Here is a 23,224-nt window from a genome sequence, read left to right as displayed (position 1 = left end):
CTCCTTCTCTCTCTGCTCTTTGGTTCTCCTTTTCAACTCATCTGGGATTTTGGGTCAGAGTTCAATAATTATTTTAGCTTTTAAGATGCTAATCAGCTCCTCCCAGTTGGAAAAACAATCACTTGTTGCTAGAGCTACGCATCATAACTGTTTAAAAGAAAAAAAAGTACAAGCAAAAATCTTTCTAGCTGCAAAATGAGAGGAATTAATTGTTCAAAAAAAGAAAACAACAAAAAAAGAGACTCGGATTCAGTTCCACACATGCAGACTCTGCTTCCTGATGAGGTGACCTCTAATGGGAAGTGGTTGGTCTGGATCTTATTTAGGGGTATCAGAGTAAAGAGGTTTATATTTTGTCATCTTCCTAAAAATAATCGCCTAATAATTTGGTGCCGCTGTAATTTTTTTGTCAAAAAAAAAGAAAAAAAATGTCTCCACCTCTTTTTTTCCAAAAGATGTTTCAGGCAGAAAAAAGTCACTTTTGGCGAAAAATGACAAGGCTCATTATTTTAGGAAGGTGACAGAATGTAAAAAAGATTCTGTCTTTTCCTTCCACTTTATAGTTTTGTCCTGCTTTGTGTTGATCTCTCACATAAAATCCCAATTAAGTTAACTGAAATTAGTGGTTTTAATCTGTATTGTTTTTACTGAAGTGAGCTGTAATTTTGACTGTAAAGCACATGGAGTTCAGCATCTAGCATCAGTTTGCATCTCTGGTGTCTCCCTGCAGCCTTTGACCTCTGGAGGAAGATGCTCCTGAAGGAGTAACACAAGCCTCTGTTGGTTGATGCGATGAATCTTCACTTCTTAAGCGGATGAAATGCCTTGAAGCTTGCACCGCCGTACCATGGCAGGTATTCTCTCCGCTGTGGGTTTGGCGGTGATGCTCCAGGCTCTGATGCGTGACCAGTGTGCAGCGTTTCTGGGGATAACAGTGTTGGTAACGCTGATCTCTGCTGGCTCACCTCTTCCAGGTAAGAGAACACCTTTCTACGACTCACTGAAACTCAATCCACTGACTTAAACTTTGTGTTATGCAAGTGGCTTCCATACCTATCGCGTGGCACGTTTGAGAAGCAGATTGATGCATGGGTTTTGTGAAACAAATTGCAAAAATGTAACTGTTAAAAAACGGGAGCAACAATTGCTTTGGAATCATGATCACAAAATATTTATATATTTTCACAAGTTTCACAAACAGTTTGAACAAAACATATATATTTCAGCATCTATTTGTCTAGTTATCTGACAACAGTATAGTTTCTCTACTTTTATATGATCATTTTTTTTTTACATATGAGATTTTGGGGAGTTCTATTTGCAGGACTACAGACAAACCTGTTGCACTGGTGAAGCTAACTTTTTTTAGCTTAGTTGCACCAAAGTTTTCAATGACATTGCATTTAATGTTGCAGTTTCACAATGTTTTTTTTCCATCATTGTCTTTGGAGGCAGTATTGACTGGCAAATAATGATTAACAGTCTAGTAAACATAAAGTTCTTTATTTGAATCAGAATTTTAGAAGACGGGTAACTTAGTGAAATTGGTGGGCATTGTGTTTCTCACCTCTAAGGGACATTTAACGCATTATTCTGTTATTTTGTTTTATATTCAGACATATACATGTTCTGCTAATGTTTGCTGAGAGTAATTAGGATTTTATCTTGATGTATTTCTGTTCTGGTTCTTCTCTTGCTTCAGTGTCTGTTTTATCCAGCCTCCACCATTCTGATCAGTATGTGACATGGTTACTCAAATCTTGGAGACTCTTTGCACAATTGCAGCCTTGTTTGTGGAGAGCAGGCCAGCTGCACTGGGGTGCTTCAATTTAAGCTGCAACCTCTGCATCTTGAATCTACTGGCTAAAGTCAAAGATCTGACGTTTAGCTTTCAGACTCAAGAGCCAAACAAAGAGTAAATGTCTGAATCTGCTAGATAGACATTCTCCCTTTACTTAAATGTATTGATGCTGACGTTATCCAATCAATGCAACTTCCCGGGGAAAAGAACACATTGCAAAAAATAAGCTTTGTTACTTTTTAGCAGGATTATGCAGTAAAAATGCCAGGAAATGAGGAATTAGTGAATCAAAGTTCTGCTGAAATGATAACACAGCCATTAATGTAATTAACTGCAGTTTTCCAATTACTGCAATGGTTATATTTGTGATTTGTGATACAAAAAGAAAGTTAAGCAGTGCTTTAAATGGAGCTGCTTGGAATTATAAACTCTTGTAATGGCGGTAATATTGGTAATTATTGTGGTGACTATATACATATATATCTATATATATATATTCTCTGTTTTCTTCTTTCCTCATGTTCTCATCTGTGCTGCTGTGAGATTCAGTCCAACTGGATGAACATTACATCAGCATGAAGTTTGTTACACTTTACAGTTCAGCAGTGAATACCACACACTGATATTGGGATAATGGCATATTGTGCTGCCTTAGGTCAAAGATATTTTAGCCTCTTAATTCACTTACTCCAGTTTTTTGCAAAAAATTTCACGCAAAATCAACAGATCTCCAATTTTGTATTTTTTATTTTATTTTTTGAGTTAATGTGTAATTGTGAGCTCACTGCAAATTTTCAGTTAAATTGGTCAAAAACATTTGGTTTAAGTGACGCTGACTCCCACCTGTAGGTGGCAGTAGTTCTTACTTCTACACTGCTGCCTCGGCCTTCCCTGATCTGTGATCGATGTGGCGAGTAACAAAAAGTCACTTTTACCGTCGTAGATAATTCCATGCAAATATTTCTAAAATTAACAATCTCATTTGACACTGTCAATAGGTTATGTGCTGTCTTAAACAGTTAATCGGATTAATCGTGATAAAATCTATTATTGAATATAATCGTCAACTAATTTGATTAATCATTAATAAGAGTAAGCATGCTCAAGAAAGGCCATTTTCTGAAACGACACAGTCACAGCAGTAATTAAGCAAAAACTATGTAAAAATATCTACATTTTGCATCTAGGATTAAACATAAACCTTCTTTATCTATAAATGCTTCACCCAAAACTCACGTGGCAATTCTGTAAAAAAAAAAAAAATCTTATTTAGCATCTTTTGATATCAAATTATTAATTGGTTAATCAAAAAACTAATCAACAGATCAGTCCTACTCTGTGTTGATGTTCAGTTCAGCGGAAAGGGTTGAACTTATTTAGTACTTTTCAGATTTAGTATTTTTTGTTACATTCCTTTACTGTACACTAAAGCAGGGGTCATCAACTCCAGTCCCCCAGGGCTACCATCCTGCAACTTTTAGATTCACCTCTGCTCCAAAATGTCTCAATTCCCTCCCCAGCATTCATTCCTCTCTGCAATAGGCTGGAAACGAGCAGTTTATTTGATCCAGGTGTGTTTGAGCAGAGACACATCTAAAAGTTGCAGGACGGTGGCCCTTGAGGACTGGAGTTGGTGACCCCTGCACTAAAGGAATGCCGCCTCAGTGCCAGGGGACGTGTACTACATAACTCATACTGCTATTATATATTATTATTATACCAAGGTAGTTCAGAGAAAAATTTGCCATGCAGCTCGAATTTTGCCAAAACACTAATCTAAGAGTGAATATCATAAAATTAGATTGGTTATTTCTTTCCAGTTCAATAAAGAGCGCTGTGATTTTCACTTCAGCTGTTGTTTTTCCTCTCTGCACTGAATTGGTTGACAAATTGGGCCGATGAAGCTGAGGGCCAGCAAAGCCCCGTCTAATTACCAACCCGGTCTGTTGCCACACGAAATCTGATCTGTTTTGGACGACAATATGTCCATTCATTGTTGATTAGAGCCAGGAGCAGTTACAGATCAATGGTTAGAAGCTATCAGAAGCCAAACTCTGGGTAATGTTGCACTGAGCGAGCCCGCCGCTGACCCCGAACCCACCAGCCTGTCCCGGCCACCGTCATGGCTTGGCTGAGAGCAGAGGACGCAGGTCTGCAGGTTGGGAGGGGGTGAGAGGCACCAAACAGACACAAAGGATGAACAATAATTTCCGACACATCTGACTGAACCATACCGATATGTGGAAGAAAAATGACGTGAATATTGTACAATCCAGTTTTTCTTCTTTGAACTAACATGTTAACTGCTAATACTTCTTTTGTTCAAAGCAGCATTAGATTTTAACTAAGATGGCGTCCAAAATGGCTGCCATCAAGGACAGGTTTTGTGGTATCTCAGCTTTTAATAGAGCTAGACAAATGATTAAAACAAACAAAAAAATCTAGTCATACATTTTTGGAGACAGACTTGGATAGACGTGTCACATTAACCCATCAGTGTCAAATTCACTTTACTGTGAAATTTAGCTTTTCATGGATTTAGTTAACAAATTCAGAGGAAGTTGTGCACTTTCTATTCATTGAAGTATCTTTTTAATAAACATGTATATTCCCAGGTCTCATTCATGCATTAATAGATGTTTATCAATAGACTGGTTTAAGATGTCGGAAATGTAAAAGTAATCTTGCATTTATGATGAGCTTGATTTAATTGGAGTTCAGATCTGGATACACCTGAAACCGAAAATACAAACAGTGCTGTTCTGTCCATTTAAGAGGTAAAACATTAAAAAAAAAAAAACATGTCCACCTGTAAATACTGTACAGTAATAAATGTGAAACTTGTTTAATGAGTTACAAACCATCAGATGTTTTAAAACGTTAAAACCGCCGACTTTCTAAGTGGTTCTCATTGTTGTATTTTCATCTGAAAATATGATTCAGAATGTCAGATATAATTAGATTAAACTGAAAGTCAAAAAAACTGTGTCTCAGTTCAGAACTCGGAAGGAACCAGTCTGACAATCTTTTCTTCAAACTGTAATAATGGAAACTGTGATTTGAAGCTGTGATATTTTGAACTGTAACTGTAAATTTGACTTTTTGTTACTGACAAAAAGTAACACAGTAACAAATGTGTATAACTAGATGTCTGTAACTAGACATCAAGGAAGACTGATTCAGTAGTGTAGCATCACTTAAATACAACAGTTTTTTCAATTTTGTGGAAAATTTGCAATAAATTCACAATTAGGGCAAAAAAATTCGGGGACCTGTGGATTTTGTTCAAATTTCTGCGATCGCAGAGTCGCGAAAAATGGAAGTGAATGTTTTAAATGTTCCCCTAATCACTTGGATGAACTAAATCTTTGATTACTATTCTTCGGTCTGTTGCTATGAAGTGTTTTTAAAATTCAAAGCTCTCGTTATGATTTACTGTGAAGAATCCGAGCAGCTCATGGTCAAAAGCAAACTGCTGTAATCAAAAAGCAACATTTGACTTTAACTTTTAAATTGTAAACATGTTTAATGAAAGTGCTTCTTGACCTTTGACCTTATTTAGAAATGTGTTTTGGATCTTTGAACAAGAGATCTGAGAAGCTCTGCTGAATGTTAACAGCTTTTCCAGCCTTTTTTGAGGCCTTATTGTTCCAAGTCCAAACATATGCGACCTCGTTTTGAGCTCCTCCAGGCGAAATCATGTTGTTTTGGTCCTTTATGCATTACAAACCAACCAGTAAGCACTTCACTTTACCCGTCTCAGACTTTTAGAGCTGAAAGCTTCCTTCCAACCGCCTGGAGGTCCTTTCTGAACCCGGCAGACAAAGGGCCTGGACTCTAACCGCGGCCTGTGGGAGGATTGAGACAAAGTGCTGAGTGATGAGCGCCTCTCTGGATGCCTTCTTGTTTTCTAAAGAAAACCAAGATTAAGACTTTATGTATTTTATGAGTTTTTTTTTTGTGATTCTGAACCCAAAGTTTTGGAAATGACTGAGAAATGTTCAGGAAAGTCAGCTGTGGCCTGTAGTTCTGTTTGTTTCTAGTGGTCTCCCTCTCTGTTTCACCTCTTCCTTTTTCTCAATCGGACTCTTGTGCCGCTCTCCTCCCCTCCCCCGTTTGCTGCTCCCCTCTTTCTTTAACCCGCCACCCCTTATCTTACAAAGCATCCCCTCAGGAAAGCAAAACAAGGGTCACATGAATGTTTTATGAGGTCTGTGCCGTGCAGTCAGGTCTCCATTCCCAGGTTCATATTTGTCAAAATCAAAGCAAAGATAAAGTTTGCAACTTCTTCTGACTTATCAAACCATTAAATAAAGTGCAGATTTGTTTTTTTCCCTCCATTCATTTGTTGAACGTTTCCATTTTTATTTCAGTGCTTGATAACTATTATATTAACAGTTTTTTTATGTGCAAGTGTTGCTTTCGGACAAAGCTGCAGCTTGTTTTCAGCAGCCTGAGTTTTAGCAGAGAGCCCGATCTCATTCGGCTCCACTGATAAAAACAATGCAATCTTTCCCATCTTAAAAGCTTCTCCGATAAACCGAATGTCAGCAGCTCAGCCGTATCTTGATTGTTGGACTCGGCTCGGCGTTGGCGGCCGCTGCCAGCTGAAAAGAGCCAGTCACGCAAGGGGGCTTGGCTGAAAACAGAACCATGTGTGGGGTTGCAGTTAGTGAGCGTTATTGCTAGAGAAACACGTCCTCCTGTCTCCTTCTCCTCCCAGAAATTACACAACTGTTAAACAACTTTGCTTTGCAATAAAAAGTCTGGCAAACAGAGAAAATGATATAAGATTTTTTTTTCACTTGGTGTCCAGGCGTTCTTCACACCTAAACCATGTCAGTAGCAGCTTGGAAACCATGTTTGAATCTAATTTGATCTAGATTAGTTATATATACTTATATCTGAAGGTTTCAAGTTGTTGTAACAGAATTGCCGTTGAAAATAATATTGATGTTTTCTTTACTTTGGCCCACTCCTTCCTGAGTGAACCCACTTTCAGCAGGACGATTCATCATGCTTTGTTTTGTTGTGCGAGTCTTTAAAACAGAAATTAGGTCATCTGCTAACAGTAATAATCCTCGTCTTATTAGGATGGTTTTAAAGTGACTAGCTGCTGCAATTCAAGCCTGTAACTAGATGCAAAACCAAACAGTGCAACTGTGTCCTGTCATTGGCTGCAAAATAATTAAAGAACCTGTGACAGAAAAATCTACGTGCATTACGGATGTTGTTATTGTAGGATGCTGTATTACAAGGAGAAAAACACATTTAGTGTTACATCACAACTCTGCTTCTCTGACTGATTCGTTACGATTTTATTTCAAGGTATGCATAAGTATAGAAAAGAGAAAATGCAGTCTGGAAGTTATTTTTGTTGACATTTTGTATGTATACCATTCCCCAAAGTTTACATCCATCCATCCAATGTAAAACTATCTGCCATAAATTACTGAAGTTTAGCAAAAATCTATCTAAAAAAATCAATCTGAAAAGTTATCAAATTCTGTCATAAAAAAACATGCAACAGATACCCCATAATATCCGCCACCAAGTTCTATATCCTCTTAACCTGATATAGGATTACACACAGGAGACAGAGTACACCCATAGACACAAGTCAAACTTAATAACTGCTTGGAAAGTTCTGATGCATATATTTAAATCTCAACGCTCTCATTTCATAACATGAAGCAATGCACTTTATATTGAATCCCAGTCGTTCGCACAGCATAACTGTGTGTAACGCTGCAATATGAAAATTGAAGTTTTTATTTTTGGGCCTAAATCTACAGTCAGCATGCAGCTTCAGTTATTACAGTTAGAAAGATCAGGCCTGAAATCTGGGAGGAGTGATGGACTCTGACCTGAACCAGAGTTACATAAAGACAGTTACAAAGTCGACCACCTGTCACCTGAAGAACATCTCCAGGATTAGAGAACAAATGTCCCAACAATATCTAGAGAAACTCATCCATGCGTTTGTCTTTAGTCCCATCGATTCCTGCAACCGCGTCTTCTCAGGTCTGACTAAAAGATCAATCCTCCAGCTGCAGATGATCCAGATGCTGCTGCTGATGTTCTGACTAAAACCAGGAAGATGGAGAACATCACCCAGTTCTACAGTCCTTCCAAAGAGAGAATAGATGTTAAAACACTGTTGTTAGTTTATAAATCACTGAACAGCTTATCACCACAATACATTAAAGATCTGCTGTTGTTGTATCAACCTTCCAGACCCCTCAGGTCTTCTGGTTCTGTTCTGCATCCCCAGAACCAAACATGGAGAAGCAGAATTCAACTCTATGCACCACAAATCTGGAACAAACTTCCAGAAAACGGCAAAACAGCTGAAACACAGATTTCCTTTAAAGAAAGGCTAAAACCCACCTGTTTAGAGCTGCCTTTGATTAACATATTTGGTGATTTTTCTTGATGATTTTGACAAAATGTGACATTTTTTGCTTGTTTCATAATATTATCTTGTGAAACACATTGAACTACCTTTTTGCTGAAATCCGCGAAGCAAATAAACTTGACTCAGTGGAGGGCTCGGATGCAACAACTGGTAGCCGGTTGCATTTCAGACGTGCATTAACACTCTGCATGCCACCTATTTGACTGAATGGAGGAACTGCCACTGCCGCTCATGGCAGATATGGATCCGATGTTCAGAACACTTACAGGAATTAATGATGATTGAAAAAGAAAATGAGTGAGGAAAATGTTGGTTACTCACATCTGTCCAAAATTAGAAAGTTTTCCTGATGCTGCTAAGGAATCTCATTCATATACCTCACAATAAAGTGCAGTTTTTTGCACAATTCATTTTTGAAAATGGGCCTTTCAGTAGTCAGTCCAGTTTTCTCTCTGAGCGGCATGATTGGTGGAATTACAGGTGTTTGGTTTCATGGACTGGCCTGACAATGAGCAGCCAACCAACAGGAACCCTCTCCTGTTTCAGCGAACAGGTGGTGAGGCTGTGTCGTCTCTGAGACCTTCATCATACTTTACCCACAGTAATGGCCGCCCTAATCCAGGCTGAGCATCTATGTACGCCTGGTTGCTGTTTTCTGCAATAAGCTTTGACCCACTTTGACGCATTCTAGCATTAATTATTAAAAACAGGATCAATTCTCTTTATATTTTGAAGTAATTAGGTATTATTTAAACAGTTATTTGATTATATTTTGTATGATATAAATTGAAGTTTTTAAAAGACTCAAAATGATAATAAAGAGCGAAGACTGTGCTGTAAACGGTGCATCCTCTCTCTAATCTGTAATTGCCCGTGTCACTGTTTTCGTCCTTATTTCAGTCATTATTATCATCCATTGCCTTCCAGTAATCACAATTATCTCAATTAGGTGGCTATTTTTGTCGTCCTTTCACCCAAGCTTTGTTGTCTCAAAAAGGTGACTGCTGATAAAGTCCTTTGTGGCTGTTGGGGCGTTTTTTAATGAGCTGACATTTTGGGGTCACGAGCAGCAGCTTGACCTCAGACATCAGTGATCTCCTGCACGAGTCGGACTCTCTTTGTTTTTTAACAGTTTTCAGCCACTTAAATAATTACAGTGATTGTCAGAAACCATGTGTGTTTCTGCAACAACCATTCAGCCACACATTATTTAAATAATTAACTGTTTTGTGCTCCCTCACTTTTATGCAAATAAGTTGTTACTAGTTAGACCCCCTAACTTTTTATTTAAACTTTATTCACATACAAAGAGCTGCAAACAGATGAACAATGGTAAACAGATGAACAGTGGTAAAATTATGCATCTTTACCCTGAGTCAGACCCAGAAGCAGAAGTAGAACCTCCAGCACAACCAACAAGGAGGTGGCAGTGGTTTCTGAATGTTAAGTCAACAACAAGACGGTTGTCTTTTCCTGCAGCCAACCAGTTGACCAAACGTGCTTGTCTTCCAATCATGAATGGGGCGGAGCTAAGCTTGGGTTGCTCGGTGAGGGGTACTGCATGCCGATTGTGACTTTAACTTTTTTTTTTTTCCAAGTGCTTGACCTGTTTCTAGAAGCAGTAGAAACCCAAATGGAATCAGAAATGTGCAAAAAAAATAAATTTTGCATGATAGGTCCTCTTTAAGAGCCTTTAGAAAGATCATGGTGCATCAGCGTAGCCTTTTCTTCCTTTGTCTTCTGTTCTTTTTAAAACAGGTTAGCAGATGTTGCTATTCTCATTTATATGGTTTCCATTGCATTGAAGGCTAATCACTTTATTATGTGCCCTGTATGTTTTCTGTGTGTGCGTGTGTGTATGTCTCTACTGGTTTAGCAATTCTATTTAGAAACGTCTCTGGCACATTTACTCACCATCTGAAGACCGATGGGCATTATGGGGACTAAATCCTGGTCATAAAGCAGTCAAGCAGTTAACCTTGCTTTTGGGGTCAAGGGTTAGGTTTAGAGGTATGGTGTGAATTGAGTTTTGTTCAAGGTTAGGGTGAGGAATAAACTGCTAATGGTTTGGGCTAAGTTAAGTGTTTGGGATAGCCATAATTGTAGTAAATAAAGTGAGTAGAAGTCAATACAAAGTCCTAATATGGGTAGAAATATGAACTTGTGTGTGTATACCCATCTGTGAGCTGCTTTCAAACACTTGGCACAGCAGCAAAGCATTTGAACAGAAACCCTGGATGTTTCCCAAGTCCTTCCAGCGGGTTCTTCTAAAGGGGCATGCTGACTTGATTAAGGTACCAATGTAGGTTATAATTAAGCCAGAAGTTTTCTTTAGGGAAAAGTCAGCCACTTTCTGATTGTATAAAACGATGCAGTTGTGATGTTTTTATAGGTGATCAGCTTTCTCTAGTTAGTATTAAAAATATCCTCACAGTCTGTTTCCACACTACAGAGAGCAGCAGCAGACAGCAGTTTAGATTTTAATGGAAACGTAAAGCAAAACCAAAAATTGTGCCTTTAAAGTTCACTATGAGCAGCCATGTTGTTTTCCAGTTTGTTTTAGAAGACGTTTGCTTAGACGATTTCCGCCACAAACAAATTCAGCATCACCACATAAACATGATAAGCTCTTTCACGTAGCTGGTCCTGTAAAAAGGCCTATAATGTATCTCTATGAATTATTTATGATTATTTCCTCTCATGAAGCTATTTTTAACATGTCTATATCAGAGCAGTGTAACTGAGGCTCGTCCAAAAGCAAATTATGTTTGATTTCGTGTTAAAAGTTAAACCAGACAACTTTCTCTCATTTCAGGTTAGTTAGAATCACCAACATTATTTCCATTCGCTAAAAGCCAAAATTATGAGAGAAAGAATATGTAAGATTTATTTACCTGTTGGTTCTCCTTTCCTTGTTTTTGTGATGGTCACACTAGAAGATTTACCTTGTTGTCTTTAAACCATGCTGTCTGTTATTGTCCATTTTAAATTGCCACCTGCCTTTCATTTCTCACTGTTTTAGTTATTCATTCTTTTTTATGAACATAAGCTTTGTTTTTAAAAAGCTAACTATTGATTCAGTATTAAAATAACTTCATTCTGTAATTCAAATTTAATGTCTTTCGATTTTTTTAAAATAATTGCTGTAAATGTAAATAAACAACAAATGCCTCATCTGATTTGTGATGTAGGACATGTAGTATTGTGTCACTTTTTGATACTTTGATAATACTCCAGCACACAAAGGTTTACTTTCCTCCAGACTGAAGCATTATCTGTGTTCCTCTGCAGACGAGTCTCTGTTGGACTCAAACACCTCCCCTGTCGAAGTTCTTGGAGGGGTTCCAAAGACAACAAGATCATCACCGTCCGCCTTACCAGACTCACATTATACTGCCTTTAAGAACCCAGAGTCACTCAGTGCCCTCCTCTCCATTCCTGAAACAGTTCCCAAAGCAAGAACTGCTGACAGCGAGCTTTTAAAATCAGGGCATGGTGCTTCTGAAAACTCTAAATCTGTAGTGCCAAGGAATGTCTCTGTAGAGGAGACAGGTGTTCGAACAACTCCGCCATTAAGCCCCATTGGACTTCCCCAGGGATTTGAGGCGTCAGCTACAATCTCCACTGAAAAGAGGGGGGTTAGGACTAGTCCTCACAAACAGGAATATAATTTTTCTCTATATTCCAAGATTTGGAAGCAACTACCCCAGTCTAATGCGTCTCTGACGACCGTAAATCCTTCTGCTTTGAGAAAATCAACATTTCATCAAAGTCTTGATCATGAAGAAGAAACAACTTCAAGCCTGGTGCAGAATGGGACATTAAAACAAATGCAGTCAGTTGTGACCTCAGTGGCCAACCCACCTCTTGAACCTCCCGAACTAGCTTTGTCTGAGTCTGAAAGTCAAAAGGTGGCTTCAAGCCGCCAAATAGTGCAGAACAAATCTGAACAAAACATGAACACACTACCCAGTTTAGACGAGATCATGGCTCCTGGCTACCATATGCCTTTCATCACCCCCCAATCCTCGTTGGTTTTTTCTGACCCTAACCAGGTGCCTTCAGAGGACTTCTACCCTTCAAACACCATGAATGTGGACTGGGGTTCTGGAGACTACTTGGAAACGATGTCCTTCTTCAACACGGATAATGATGATTACTCTCTGGTTACTAAGGTTCTCTCAGACCCATACGATATGGAGGACGACACAGAAATCTACGACACAGCCTTTCCTTCCAGAGTGGGCATATCGCCTTCCTCCAGGCACCTTGGTTATGCCTCATCTCCTTCCAGCCTCATGACGCCATACCTCACCGTTCCTCCACATCAATCCATTTATCCATCCTCCCTTTCTACAAAGGCTTCCAATTTATTGAAGCCGACTGATGTAGCTGGAACAGATGCACCTGACGTATCAGACATCGATTGGGGAGATGCCTTCACAATTCGACCAACAGATGTCCTCTTGCCTGACATGAACAGCTTAGAGTATTACACCACTCAGCTGACAAAGGACAGCAATGCTTCAGAAACTGGAGCAGAGTACAGGCAGAATGTCACTGAGATGTCCATCAATGCTACAATGGCTCCACCCTCCACAGACGTGACGTCTGATGGTAATCTGACAGAGGGTGAGTCCTCCAGTGATCTGTCAGGGTTTGAACCTCATTATGAATCAACTACAGTAGTTACCACAGAGATCACTCCTCAGCTGAGCAATGCTTCTGAGTCTTTTCTTGATCCTTCCATCGTCCCAACCTACGTCTTAGATCCCTCTTCCTCTGTAAGGGATGGTCCAGTTTCCACCACAGGCTGGTTTACACATTCGCTCACCGTAGATATTGATTCTGCTTTAGCAGAAATTTTACATCCAAGTGCAACATCTCTTCTACCAGAAGATTTAGCATCGTCTTCTCTGACAGACGTCCATTGGTTTGTTACAGAATCATTCGACGACGGTCCTACACTCATTACTCCCGTCATAACTGCAACTGCAGCCTTCTCTCCTGAACCCCCTGAAAACACCACTGCCATTGCAACTGACCCAATGTCCCAAGACTCATTTGCAACCGAACAACCCGGCGATATGACTCTAGTTTCAAATGAATCCATGTCTTACAATGTTACTCTGGTTCCTCCGGTTATGTTTGGTGATCAGAGCGTGACGGAAGACGGAGCGGATAACCGAACCACAATGGTCACAAACCCAACAAGCAGTGAAGTTATTACTGCTGCGGAAACCACAAATCCAGCTGCCACAAATACCCCTCATCAGGCAACAACCGGATCTTCTGCCACCGCTGAAACCTCCACTAGTGTTGGCATCACCACTGCTACCAGCAAACCAACCACAGCTCCATCAACTACATCAAGGCAGTACCTCTGCAAAGTTGACCACCCTGTTTATTTAACAAAGACTGGTAAGTCTGAAGTCTGTTTTCGCTGTAGCTGTTATTAATATGTAATGTTTGAATAAATATCCATATATGAGAGACTACAACCTCAACCTTCTGCTTTGTGCAAGGTTTCCCGTCTGGGGTGACTGTTGGATTTGCCAAATCTCAAGTGAGAGACATTCTGAAAGTGGAATTTAACAAGTCAGTGGAGCTGCAGGTAACATTGTTTTCTGTCATTACAAAAAGTAATGTAGCGACTTTGCAAGTACTACATTCAAAAACATTTTTGTTTTTGAGCCAACTAAAATTTTTAGGTGTACATTTTCCACAGTATTGGTTCACATTCCATAAACTAGTGGTGAATAAAAATAAAAAATATCAGTATACCAAGTGAAGACAACAAATAATTATGGCCAAACAAAGTGGTAAATGACAAGTCGATAAAAACAAGTCTACTTTATTCCATCATGTAGACATTTTTTAAACCATTGAAGTGTGGGAGGTAGCATTTTGGGCCAAGACCTCATTATTATTTTCATTGCCACCATTAAGCAGATTTAGATTGTTTGAACTTTCTTTTTATCCAACTCCACCCAATGGGGTCAAGTGGCAATTTGAGCTTTAATATGGTTTGAATTTCTCCTTGGATTCCTTGTCAGTAAGATTTTAAGACTGGGCAATCCCAGAAAATGTGTAAATAGTTACCAGTTTGTTTGCAGTCACTCCAACATAAATCAGTTTTAGTTTTTTTTAATTGTTAGTTGTGGAAAATCTCCTTTCCAACTCAAATCCTTAATTTTATGACCTCTTACCACAAACCTTTTCCCATTTTATATCTTTGGTAATTGTATTTGCTTCCAACTCCCATTTTCCCTTCATATCCTGGTAATTATCTGACAAATAAGGTTGTAGGTGTTTATATATATTAAGTATTATTGACTTTTGTCTGATATTAACCTATAAAGAGGTAAATACCTTTTCTCATCACTGTAAGTGATTCTCTTTTTATATTTACTGTAAAGGTTGTTAGCCCTCCTCCACAGTTCGTCTTCCGGGTGGTGTCGGGTCCAGTTGTGTACACAGCCATATCTGTCATCAACGCTCTGCGAAGGTCCGGCCGGCGCTTCCTCTATGTGTCCCCTAACCAAACGACACCGGACCAAAAGTACCAAGTCCACACAGGTGCATTTTCATCTCCTTAAATGTTCTTATGAAGCTGCTGCAGACGTTTTATCTGAGTCTCCCGGTGACTCCTCTGCTGCAGTGTTGCAGTTTGTCCCGGGTCATGTTGACGTGCGATGCTGCAGCTTCTTTGAGAGCGTGGAGAAAGGTTTGATCATGGCTTTTGCAGAAGTACGGCGTCGGTCGAAGGAATCGACCAACTTCACCATCCATGTGAGTGATCATTTAGGACTTTATGAAGGCTCACAACTGTCTAACCGTTTGGAGAAAATGTAGCTTTATGATCTTTTTTTTATTGTTTATTAATTTTGAAGTGGTGAGACTCAATTAAAAATAATAATCAAGTTAATTGCAAGTTCTATTTCAACATACTGCCCCCTGGAGAAGAGCAATTCTACATTATTATTATTAAGTGTGATTGAATATTAGTTTCAGGCACAGTAACTCCGATTCAAAGCCATTTTATCAAGACACTTTTTCTATTTTAAATTATAACTTTCACTGCTTCTGGGTATTTTAAATTATTGAATCAGTTCTTAGTTGTGTTTTTTGTGTATTGACTGGATCTCTTTATTAGTCAGTTCTCCCATTTGATGAGTTCATGCAGGTCTTGGTGCTCAATTCTGATTTTGTACCGAAAACTGATTTTTTTTTTTGCGTGGTCGTTCATGCTACTAAACAAATGCAACTGCAATCAGACTGATGTGTGAACAGTTTGACTTTTAAAACGAACTGATGGCACAGAAAGAACACAGACGTCACACAGCAACACTCGGTTTATGAAAGTATATTTAAGTTTTATAACATCTGATTTTTGGGATTCTTTTGTGTTAATCGTGAGCCTATTGATCTCTAGTGCTTTTTGTGAACCTCTTAAAACAAATATAGGAGCCCAGATTTGTAACTATTCATATTCACACTGCTAAGTTCTGTTTCTTACTTTTTCTAAAGCGAACTAGGTTATAATGGGAATTTTTCTGTAGCTCTCTAAAAGACAAAATGTCTCACGCTCACAATCTTTGCATTTTGTTGCTTGTTTCAGATTCTAAACATCACCACTGCTACAAACAGATATGGGGAACAACAGCTGGCGAGGCAGCCAGTAGACATCACCTTCACTGTCAGTGGTTCTCGGGGTTATCTTATGGGGTCGAAGGTCAGCAACGCACTAATGAAGCTCACAATGGTAGAGTTTAGCTACTACATTGGTTTCCCTGTGCTGCAGATTGCAGAGCGTGAGTACTAAAATGTGGAAAAATAATTCTCCTTTTATTCCCTGCTGGTTCGTTAATGCTTACTTCTTTTTCCTTCAGCTTTCCATTATCCAGAGCTGAACACCAGTCAGCTGCTTCGCTCCTCCTGGGTTAGAACAGGTACAACGCTTCCAGTTTCTGCTCCAGTCAATAAACAATCATGATTAAAATGACTTACGATTGGTGTGTTTATAGTTCTCCTGGGTATTCTGGACAAGAAAATGAGCGAACGGACCTTTCAAGCCAACATGGAGCGCAGAGTGGCCTTGTTGCTTGGGGAAGCGATGGGACAAGTCAGGCGGGTCAAAAGAGCAACCGTTGTAGGCAACAGCAGCGTACAGGTAGCGCACCTTTGCACTCATTCAGAACGTTGGAGGAAAAAACATGAGCTTAAATCTGCTGTAACTTTATTTGTAGTTTTTTAATTAGAAAATCTAGAAACAATAAAGAACATGTAATAGTTTTTGCCAACAGAACTATAATCAAGGATCTTCTGACAGCAGTTAGACTTTATAACTTATATAAAGTCACAACAAAAGTCCTCTAAAAGTTGTAACTAATTTTATTAATATTGTGCAGACTTCTAGTTGTTCTTAAAATGATGGGAGAACAAAAACTCGCTGGCCTAGATTAAACCACAGTGATATTTCACAGCGATGACCCTCTGCAACAGATTTAAAATCTTACAGAAATCAAAGGAAGTTTGTAACATTAGCAGGTTTTATTGTTTAGATCGTGTGCAATGTGTCCCATTTCAGGATAAATCACAAATGCAGCAGCAGCTTGCCTCCTAACTTCAAATCTTAAAGTATGTGAAATTGATTTTTAGATTTGCATCATGTTATAATGTTATTCTTTCATCAAAAACATACCCAGAGTATTACTTACATTTTTTATGACACTTTATTATGCTTTAAAACAATATTATGTGCCTGGAAAATTCATAATGCCGACTTTAATGATCCAAGAGCACTGTGGCTGAGTTTATTCGTGCCTCAGAACAGAAATGATTTAAAATCCTAAAGTTTACATTAACTGGGCAGTTGAAAAAGAAATGTCAGCTATTCAATCTGACTGTTAACAGAAATCATCACCAGATGAGTCTAAACTGCAGTAAATGTATTAAAAATTAACAAATCAGAAATGCTTGGTACTTTCTGCAAAGAAAACCTCCATCTAATAGTTTAAGGTAAATTAAGACGTACTACCTCCCTACCAGGGGACTTTTCTGGGGTAAATGTCTGTCTGGTTCTCTGTTTTCACCCTGGTAGATGCAGTGGAAACCAATGGGGGTAAATAGTTGCCCCAGAAATCAGCCCTGGTTCCTGGAAACAGATCCTGCAGTTGAAACACACATTTATTCCACGCTGAACCAAACCGTGGGCACACACACACACACACACACACACACACACACACACACACACACACACACACACACACACACACACACATCAACTCTGCAACTGGATGCTTAAGCTAACAGAACCCTTCCTAAATATTTTAGTTTCATGCCTCTGTTTACTTTTAATATCTTTATAAGCGGTAGAGACTCTGAGTGCTGGGACGGACTACAGACTCACTACGTGAGTTGCAGTAACCAGTGAAAACCGTCCTGCTTTACTAATCAAGCTTCATCTTTTGTGGGTCTTCTCTGCACCTGCTCATCTCATCTCCAAAGGGGGGCAGGATGTGGCTTTTTTCTCCATGGCAACAGCATCCCATTTACCCAGAAGGCGAGCCACTTAACAACCTCCACCTAAAGGGGTTCAGATTTCTGTCGCTTTTCCTCGTTTTTTCACTCGCCGGCTGGGGAGAGCCACAGACCTGCTAACAGCAGATCAATTATTCATTTGGTCGCTTTCTCAGTCTGGATCCTTTGGTTCAGATGATTAAGATTTGTCTATTTTGGTAAAGTAGCGGCTTTAATGTGGTGGGATACAAAGATATGAAAGATTAAAGAAATTTAGAATCAGTGAAAGCCACAAACGGAGATTAAGGTGACGTGTTTTGAGGAATATTTTTATTTGACTTTATAAAATCTAAGTTCAGAATGTGGATGTCGGAGTAATAATTTCAAACATTCTGCTTCAGAAATGATCCTTATTCAACCTGATAATTAAACAGAAAATCTAAATATATTTAATTAATATTGTTCTCAACTTGTCTGACCATCCACACAGTCCAGCAGGGCTAAAGCTGACCGTCTCTTAGTGTTTCTTTGCTCACTAATTCACATCCTGTGTGTCAGACAGATGCCCTGATCTACCATGACAGAATAGGCGTAGTGTTGTCACCCATGAAAATACCTGATGAGGCTTTCTGAGCAGATAAAAGAGGAGGCTGGAGGGGGCGGCGGGGCAATAATACACACATTCATGCTGACCTCTTTCCACTCTAATAACTGTGCATGAACTAGAACTGACTCTGCATGAGGTCGCCTGCCCAGACACGACCTGAGCGTTAGGCTTTCCTGTCCTACAGACAGCAGCAGAGCCTGAGGGCGCCGAGCGGGGAATCACGCACGCACACACACACACACACACACACACACACACGCACGCAAAAACATAAAAATAAAGCGGGGATCGTTTAAACAGTGACTGATCTAATCAGATGCGTATTTGCCCCCTAGGCGATTTCTGTTGACGGCAAGTATAGATAAATATTTAATGCATTTTTCAAAGTTGCCACCGATAAATCTTTAATGTCACCATGGAGGAATGTTGAGACATTTTTATTGAAGAAATGTTTTAATTCAACCACATTTTCAACAGACAGTTGAAGGTCATCATGGGTCAGCAGTCAAATTTGCTCAGACTTAAGTTACAAACTGACCACCCAGCATTATCCTGAGTTGCTTTAATGATGTCAAGTTGGCCTGGTCCTAAAGCAGCAAAGCAGCCCCAGATCACCACACCACCACCTCCATGTTTGACCATAGGTTAAATGTTATTTTTAACATGACATGCTAACTGTTCCCAGCAACAGAGACGATATTCCACAGTAACATATCCTGGACGACTCCACCAGTTGCTGTCTGACACTGCTAATCCACCTCATTTGCTTTTACTGCATCTCTTTAAATCTCTGTCTGTCCGTACGGTTAGAAAGCCGGACAAAGTCGATCCTTGCCCATTATGATCGATAGATGAGATGGTACAGTGTCTTGGACTTTGTGCAACAGCAGTAAATGTATTAAACTATTTTTAAAAAAACAATATTTGTCCAGACATAAAATAAAGATTACTGTTCAGTTTGCTCAAACTTTCCTTTGAGGGTTTATAGCATCCTGCTGTATCCAAATCTTTTGAGTTTTACTTTCTGCCTTCAAACGAATTCTCGACTCCTCAGAGTTGCTGAGTTTCACTGACAGTGCGGCGCTGCCTTCTTCATTATAGAATCATTCTTTCCCACAGCAGTTGTGACACATTGCTCGTTAGGATCTTCATCAGATATTCCATTCTTAATTTAGAGAGCTGGCTGCGTCATCGTCCCTGAATAGCTCGTTTGCTTCAGGAAGCACTGCTTTCCAGCTGCTTGTGTTTGAAAGTGGAAATATCTATAACACAACAAATTCTAACGTCCTAATTACACCGCAGGGTTAGTGGTGAAGCTCACTGTGGTCTACACTGATACTAAAAGCTCAAAATAACTACAGATAAGAAGAAATATGGCAACATTTGACTTAAAAAACATTTCATGAGGTAATTACTGAAACTAAGTTAGTTAAAGAAAGGATAACTACGTCATTATGAGTGGTGATCGGTTTGCGTAGGATAGAAACCAGACAATTATACTCTATTTAGCAACGTCCCTTTTCCTTAAGCTGCTATTTGTTTTCTTCCAATCCAGCTAAACGTATGTCAAAACTCATCTGACATGGTTCCAAACTCAAGGGAAGGAAGTACAGTTTAGGAAACACCGACTCTTCTCACAATATGAAGAAGATGAAGAAACGACAGGGAGCCATTTTTAGACTTGCACATTTGTAGACTGTCGTAAGAGCACAGAATGAGGGTTCATTTTTCAAAATCATATTTTCACTGTTCTGTTTATTTGCAAATGTCTTAGTTTCAAATTGAATATTTAATTTGTAAGCTAATGTTTTAAATTTGAATCTAAATATTAATCTAGCAAGCTAACAATTTAGCTTAAAAGTAATAATTAGGTCTTAGATAGCTAAATATTTAGTTTAATGCTAAATATTTAGTTAGCAAGCTAAGTATTTAGGTCCAAATTAAACATTTTATCAAGCTGTTTAGCTCTAAAATGGATTTTTAGCTTTAATATAACTAAATATTTAGTACAAAACTACATATTCAGTTAGCATTTGCAAGCTATCTATTTGGCTTAAAGCTAAATATTTAGCTCTGAGCTAGCTAAATGCAGCCCAGAGCTAAATATTTAGCTAATTTGCAAATTCACTTGCAGGCTTTTATTAGAACAAAAACCACATTTCATACAAGTCCACTTTTCTCTTGAGTCGAGGCTGAAATCGCAGCATGTCTCCTCTGTCAGGTTTTGAGTGTGAGCCGGCTGGAGGGTGCCGACAATCCAGCCGAGATGGTGTATTTTGTGGAGGGTCAGAATGGTCAGAGGATGCCTGCTGTCCAAACCGCCAACCTGCTGAACAGCCTGGATGTTCAGAGGGCGGCCATTGTCCTGGGCTACCGTGTGCAGGGCGTTCTGGCTCAGCGTGAGTTTCCCCTCTGTTTACTGCGGTTAGTGTGAAAGCGCCATGTGTCATCCTGTCGCTCTGCTGGTGTTGCTTCCAGCTGTGGAGAAAATGGCGTCCTCTCCCTCCGACTCAGAGAACAGCAACATGTGGATCGTCATCGGCGTGGTGGTTCCGCTGCTCGTCGTCGTCATCATCATCTCCATCCTCTACTGGAAGCTCTGCCGGACCGACAAGCTGGAGTTCCAGCCGGACGCCATGACAACCATCCAGCAGAGGCAGAAGGTACATCCGACATCCATCCAACATATATGCATGTTGGATGGATAGATGTATACATGGATATATAGATCCATTCATATATGTTGGATGGATCTATGTAGGTGTTGGATGGATGGATATTGGATGAATGCATCCAACATCCATCCGTCCATCCATCCTGTAAATCTGACCCAGTCTGGATGATGGATATTCTACTAATGATGCTGAAACTGGATCAATAATATTATTTTAATGGTGTTCTCACTAATGCAGCCAAGTTGTTGCTGCTTTTCTGTTGTTTCCTTTTTTTTCTAACACGTTTGTGTTTCATTTGGATTGATTACATTAGTAATGGGGAAAAGCTTTTAATTATTAATCGTGCTTTAATTTTTTTACCTTGCGAATGATTTGATTCAGGGTTTAATTTGAGCCACAGCAAGTTATGCAGTGTCTGAAGAAGATAAGGCCAGAAAGAATCATGTGACTAATGGTCACTTAAAGGAGCTTCTGATTAATTAGGTCTATTTGTCTTTGTAATGAATGTGCTGCAGGAGCAGTGCTTTAATAATTTTAGTACAGAGAATCATTACTTCTCCTCATGTTACTGTAAAAGGCAAATTACTTCTGCTGGTATTTATTTCTTTTCAGATTAATTTCCTTATTTTCATCTGTAACAATTTAGATCAGTTTTCTCCTTCTTGTTCTTCCAAAAAATTATATCACATTTAAAAGTTTATTATTATTATTATTATTATTATTATTATTTCTTCCAGTCCCTTATATTCAACGTCATAATAATAAAAATAACAAGAAAAAAAGCAAAATGTTATTTTCCTGTCTAGTTTATAGCATCATTTTGGTCAAAAGCTCCTTTGTTGTTGTTTTTTTTTTTAATGTTACTGATGTTAAAGTTTTCCTCGGGGAACCACACAGCTTCTTTATTCCAACTCTGACTGAGTGTCTGCAGCTGCAGCTTGCTGTTTTTTTATTTAAACTGTGCTTTTATTGTGAAGAGTCTGAGCAGATGCCCTGGCCGGTTAGAGCACAGCCTCGTCTTTTCTACTCATCGTCTGTCACTCATCCTCACTGCTCTTCTCTCAGTCCACCACTTCGTTCAGTGAATCAGGAGCTTCCCTTCACCGGCCGCGCCCTCCGACTAAAAGGGATATTGAGTTTAGTGAGGATGAAGAGGGGGAGTATGAGGAAGAGGAGGAAGAAGAGGAGGAGCTGGAAGTTAAAAGGGGGAAGGTACAGAGTAGTGTCTGGTGGTTTGTAGATGATGTAGTCAGACAGTTTGTGTGTGATTGTGGTTCATGTTGTTGAATACAGTCATGTTAAAAAATTAGGACACCCATTGAATATTTGGTGCTTTAAGAAATGCTTTATATTGATGTTAACAATAAGAAAACAAAGTGATTTTATGTCACTTTAACAACAAAAATCCAACTTTTTTCTCATTAAGCAAAAGATATCAAGATAATTTTGTTTTCTAGTTGAGGAAAAGTTAGGAACGTTTTGTCTTTGGAGCTCCATGTTTTCCTCAGGAAATGCTTCTTCTTTGCACAACTTCCATTAAAGTTAAACTGTTCAGTTTTTTTTGATACTACCAGCCTTAACTTTTACATCTTAGGGTTTTTGGGGATTGTTTTAGCACCTTGTTAGAGTAAACGTCTTTGGACAGTCAAACCTCTGCATTTTAGCTAACGTTTCGAATGTCCTCCACTTCTTTTAGACTATTTCTGCACCATAAAACAGTTCATTTTATGTTCTTTAGAAACTCTTTAAATCCCTAACTGCGCTCATAAACCAACATTAGACATTAGCTTTTTGAATCTCACCACTTTCAGTTTAAGAGTGAGGAGCACCAAGCTTTTTAACGGGGCAAACCTCCTTCACAATGCTGAGTAATGATGTTTTAATCGAGCTCACCTGCTGTGATACACCTGTGTGTGTGATTGCAGTCATTTTAGGACAGAGTCAACATGTGTTGTCCCAATTTATGACCTGACAGAAATTGCTTTTGCAAAAAGACATAAACATATGTCCAGTCTGCCATAGAGTGTCCTAATTTACTCACATGACTGTATGTGTATGCGTATTTACTCATTTTGAATTAGAAAGGTGATAGATGCCTTTTATTGGACAGAATCTGGTTGTTGTTCAGGCTTTGGAGGTTTAAATGATTACCTGCTGGAGAGAAATATTCAACATGGATCCATTCATTCTGTCCATCA

The 23,224-nt window shown here is 39.1% G+C and overlaps 1 protein-coding gene across 2 annotated transcripts in view; it reads left to right on the top strand.

Annotated features, from left to right (window-relative positions):
* Positions 1-23,224, top strand: part of si:ch211-1e14.1 (UPF0606 protein KIAA1549) — a 34,763-nt gene that overhangs the window by 1,305 nt on the left and 10,234 nt on the right. For both annotated transcript variants that reach the window (XM_008436536.2, XM_008436535.2), the window contains exons 2-11: positions 731-974; positions 11,511-13,640; positions 13,745-13,833; positions 14,639-14,798; positions 14,881-15,011; positions 15,841-16,033; positions 16,112-16,171; positions 16,247-16,392; positions 20,573-20,750; positions 20,830-21,014. In XM_008436536.2, the coding sequence (XP_008434758.1) occupies positions 848-974; positions 11,511-13,640; positions 13,745-13,833; positions 14,639-14,798; positions 14,881-15,011; positions 15,841-16,033; positions 16,112-16,171; positions 16,247-16,392; positions 20,573-20,750; positions 20,830-21,014 (3,399 nt within the window). In that variant the 5' untranslated portion in view covers positions 731-847. The remainder of the gene's footprint in view (positions 1-730; positions 975-11,510; positions 13,641-13,744; positions 13,834-14,638; positions 14,799-14,880; positions 15,012-15,840; positions 16,034-16,111; positions 16,172-16,246; positions 16,393-20,572; positions 20,751-20,829; positions 21,015-23,224) is intronic.

The sequence above is a fragment of the Poecilia reticulata genome, linkage group LG19 (assembly GCF_000633615.1).
Source record: "Poecilia reticulata strain Guanapo linkage group LG19, Guppy_female_1.0+MT, whole genome shotgun sequence".
Taxonomy (NCBI): domain Eukaryota; kingdom Metazoa; phylum Chordata; class Actinopteri; order Cyprinodontiformes; family Poeciliidae; genus Poecilia; species Poecilia reticulata.
This window is presented reverse-complemented; position numbering and strand designations above follow the sequence as displayed.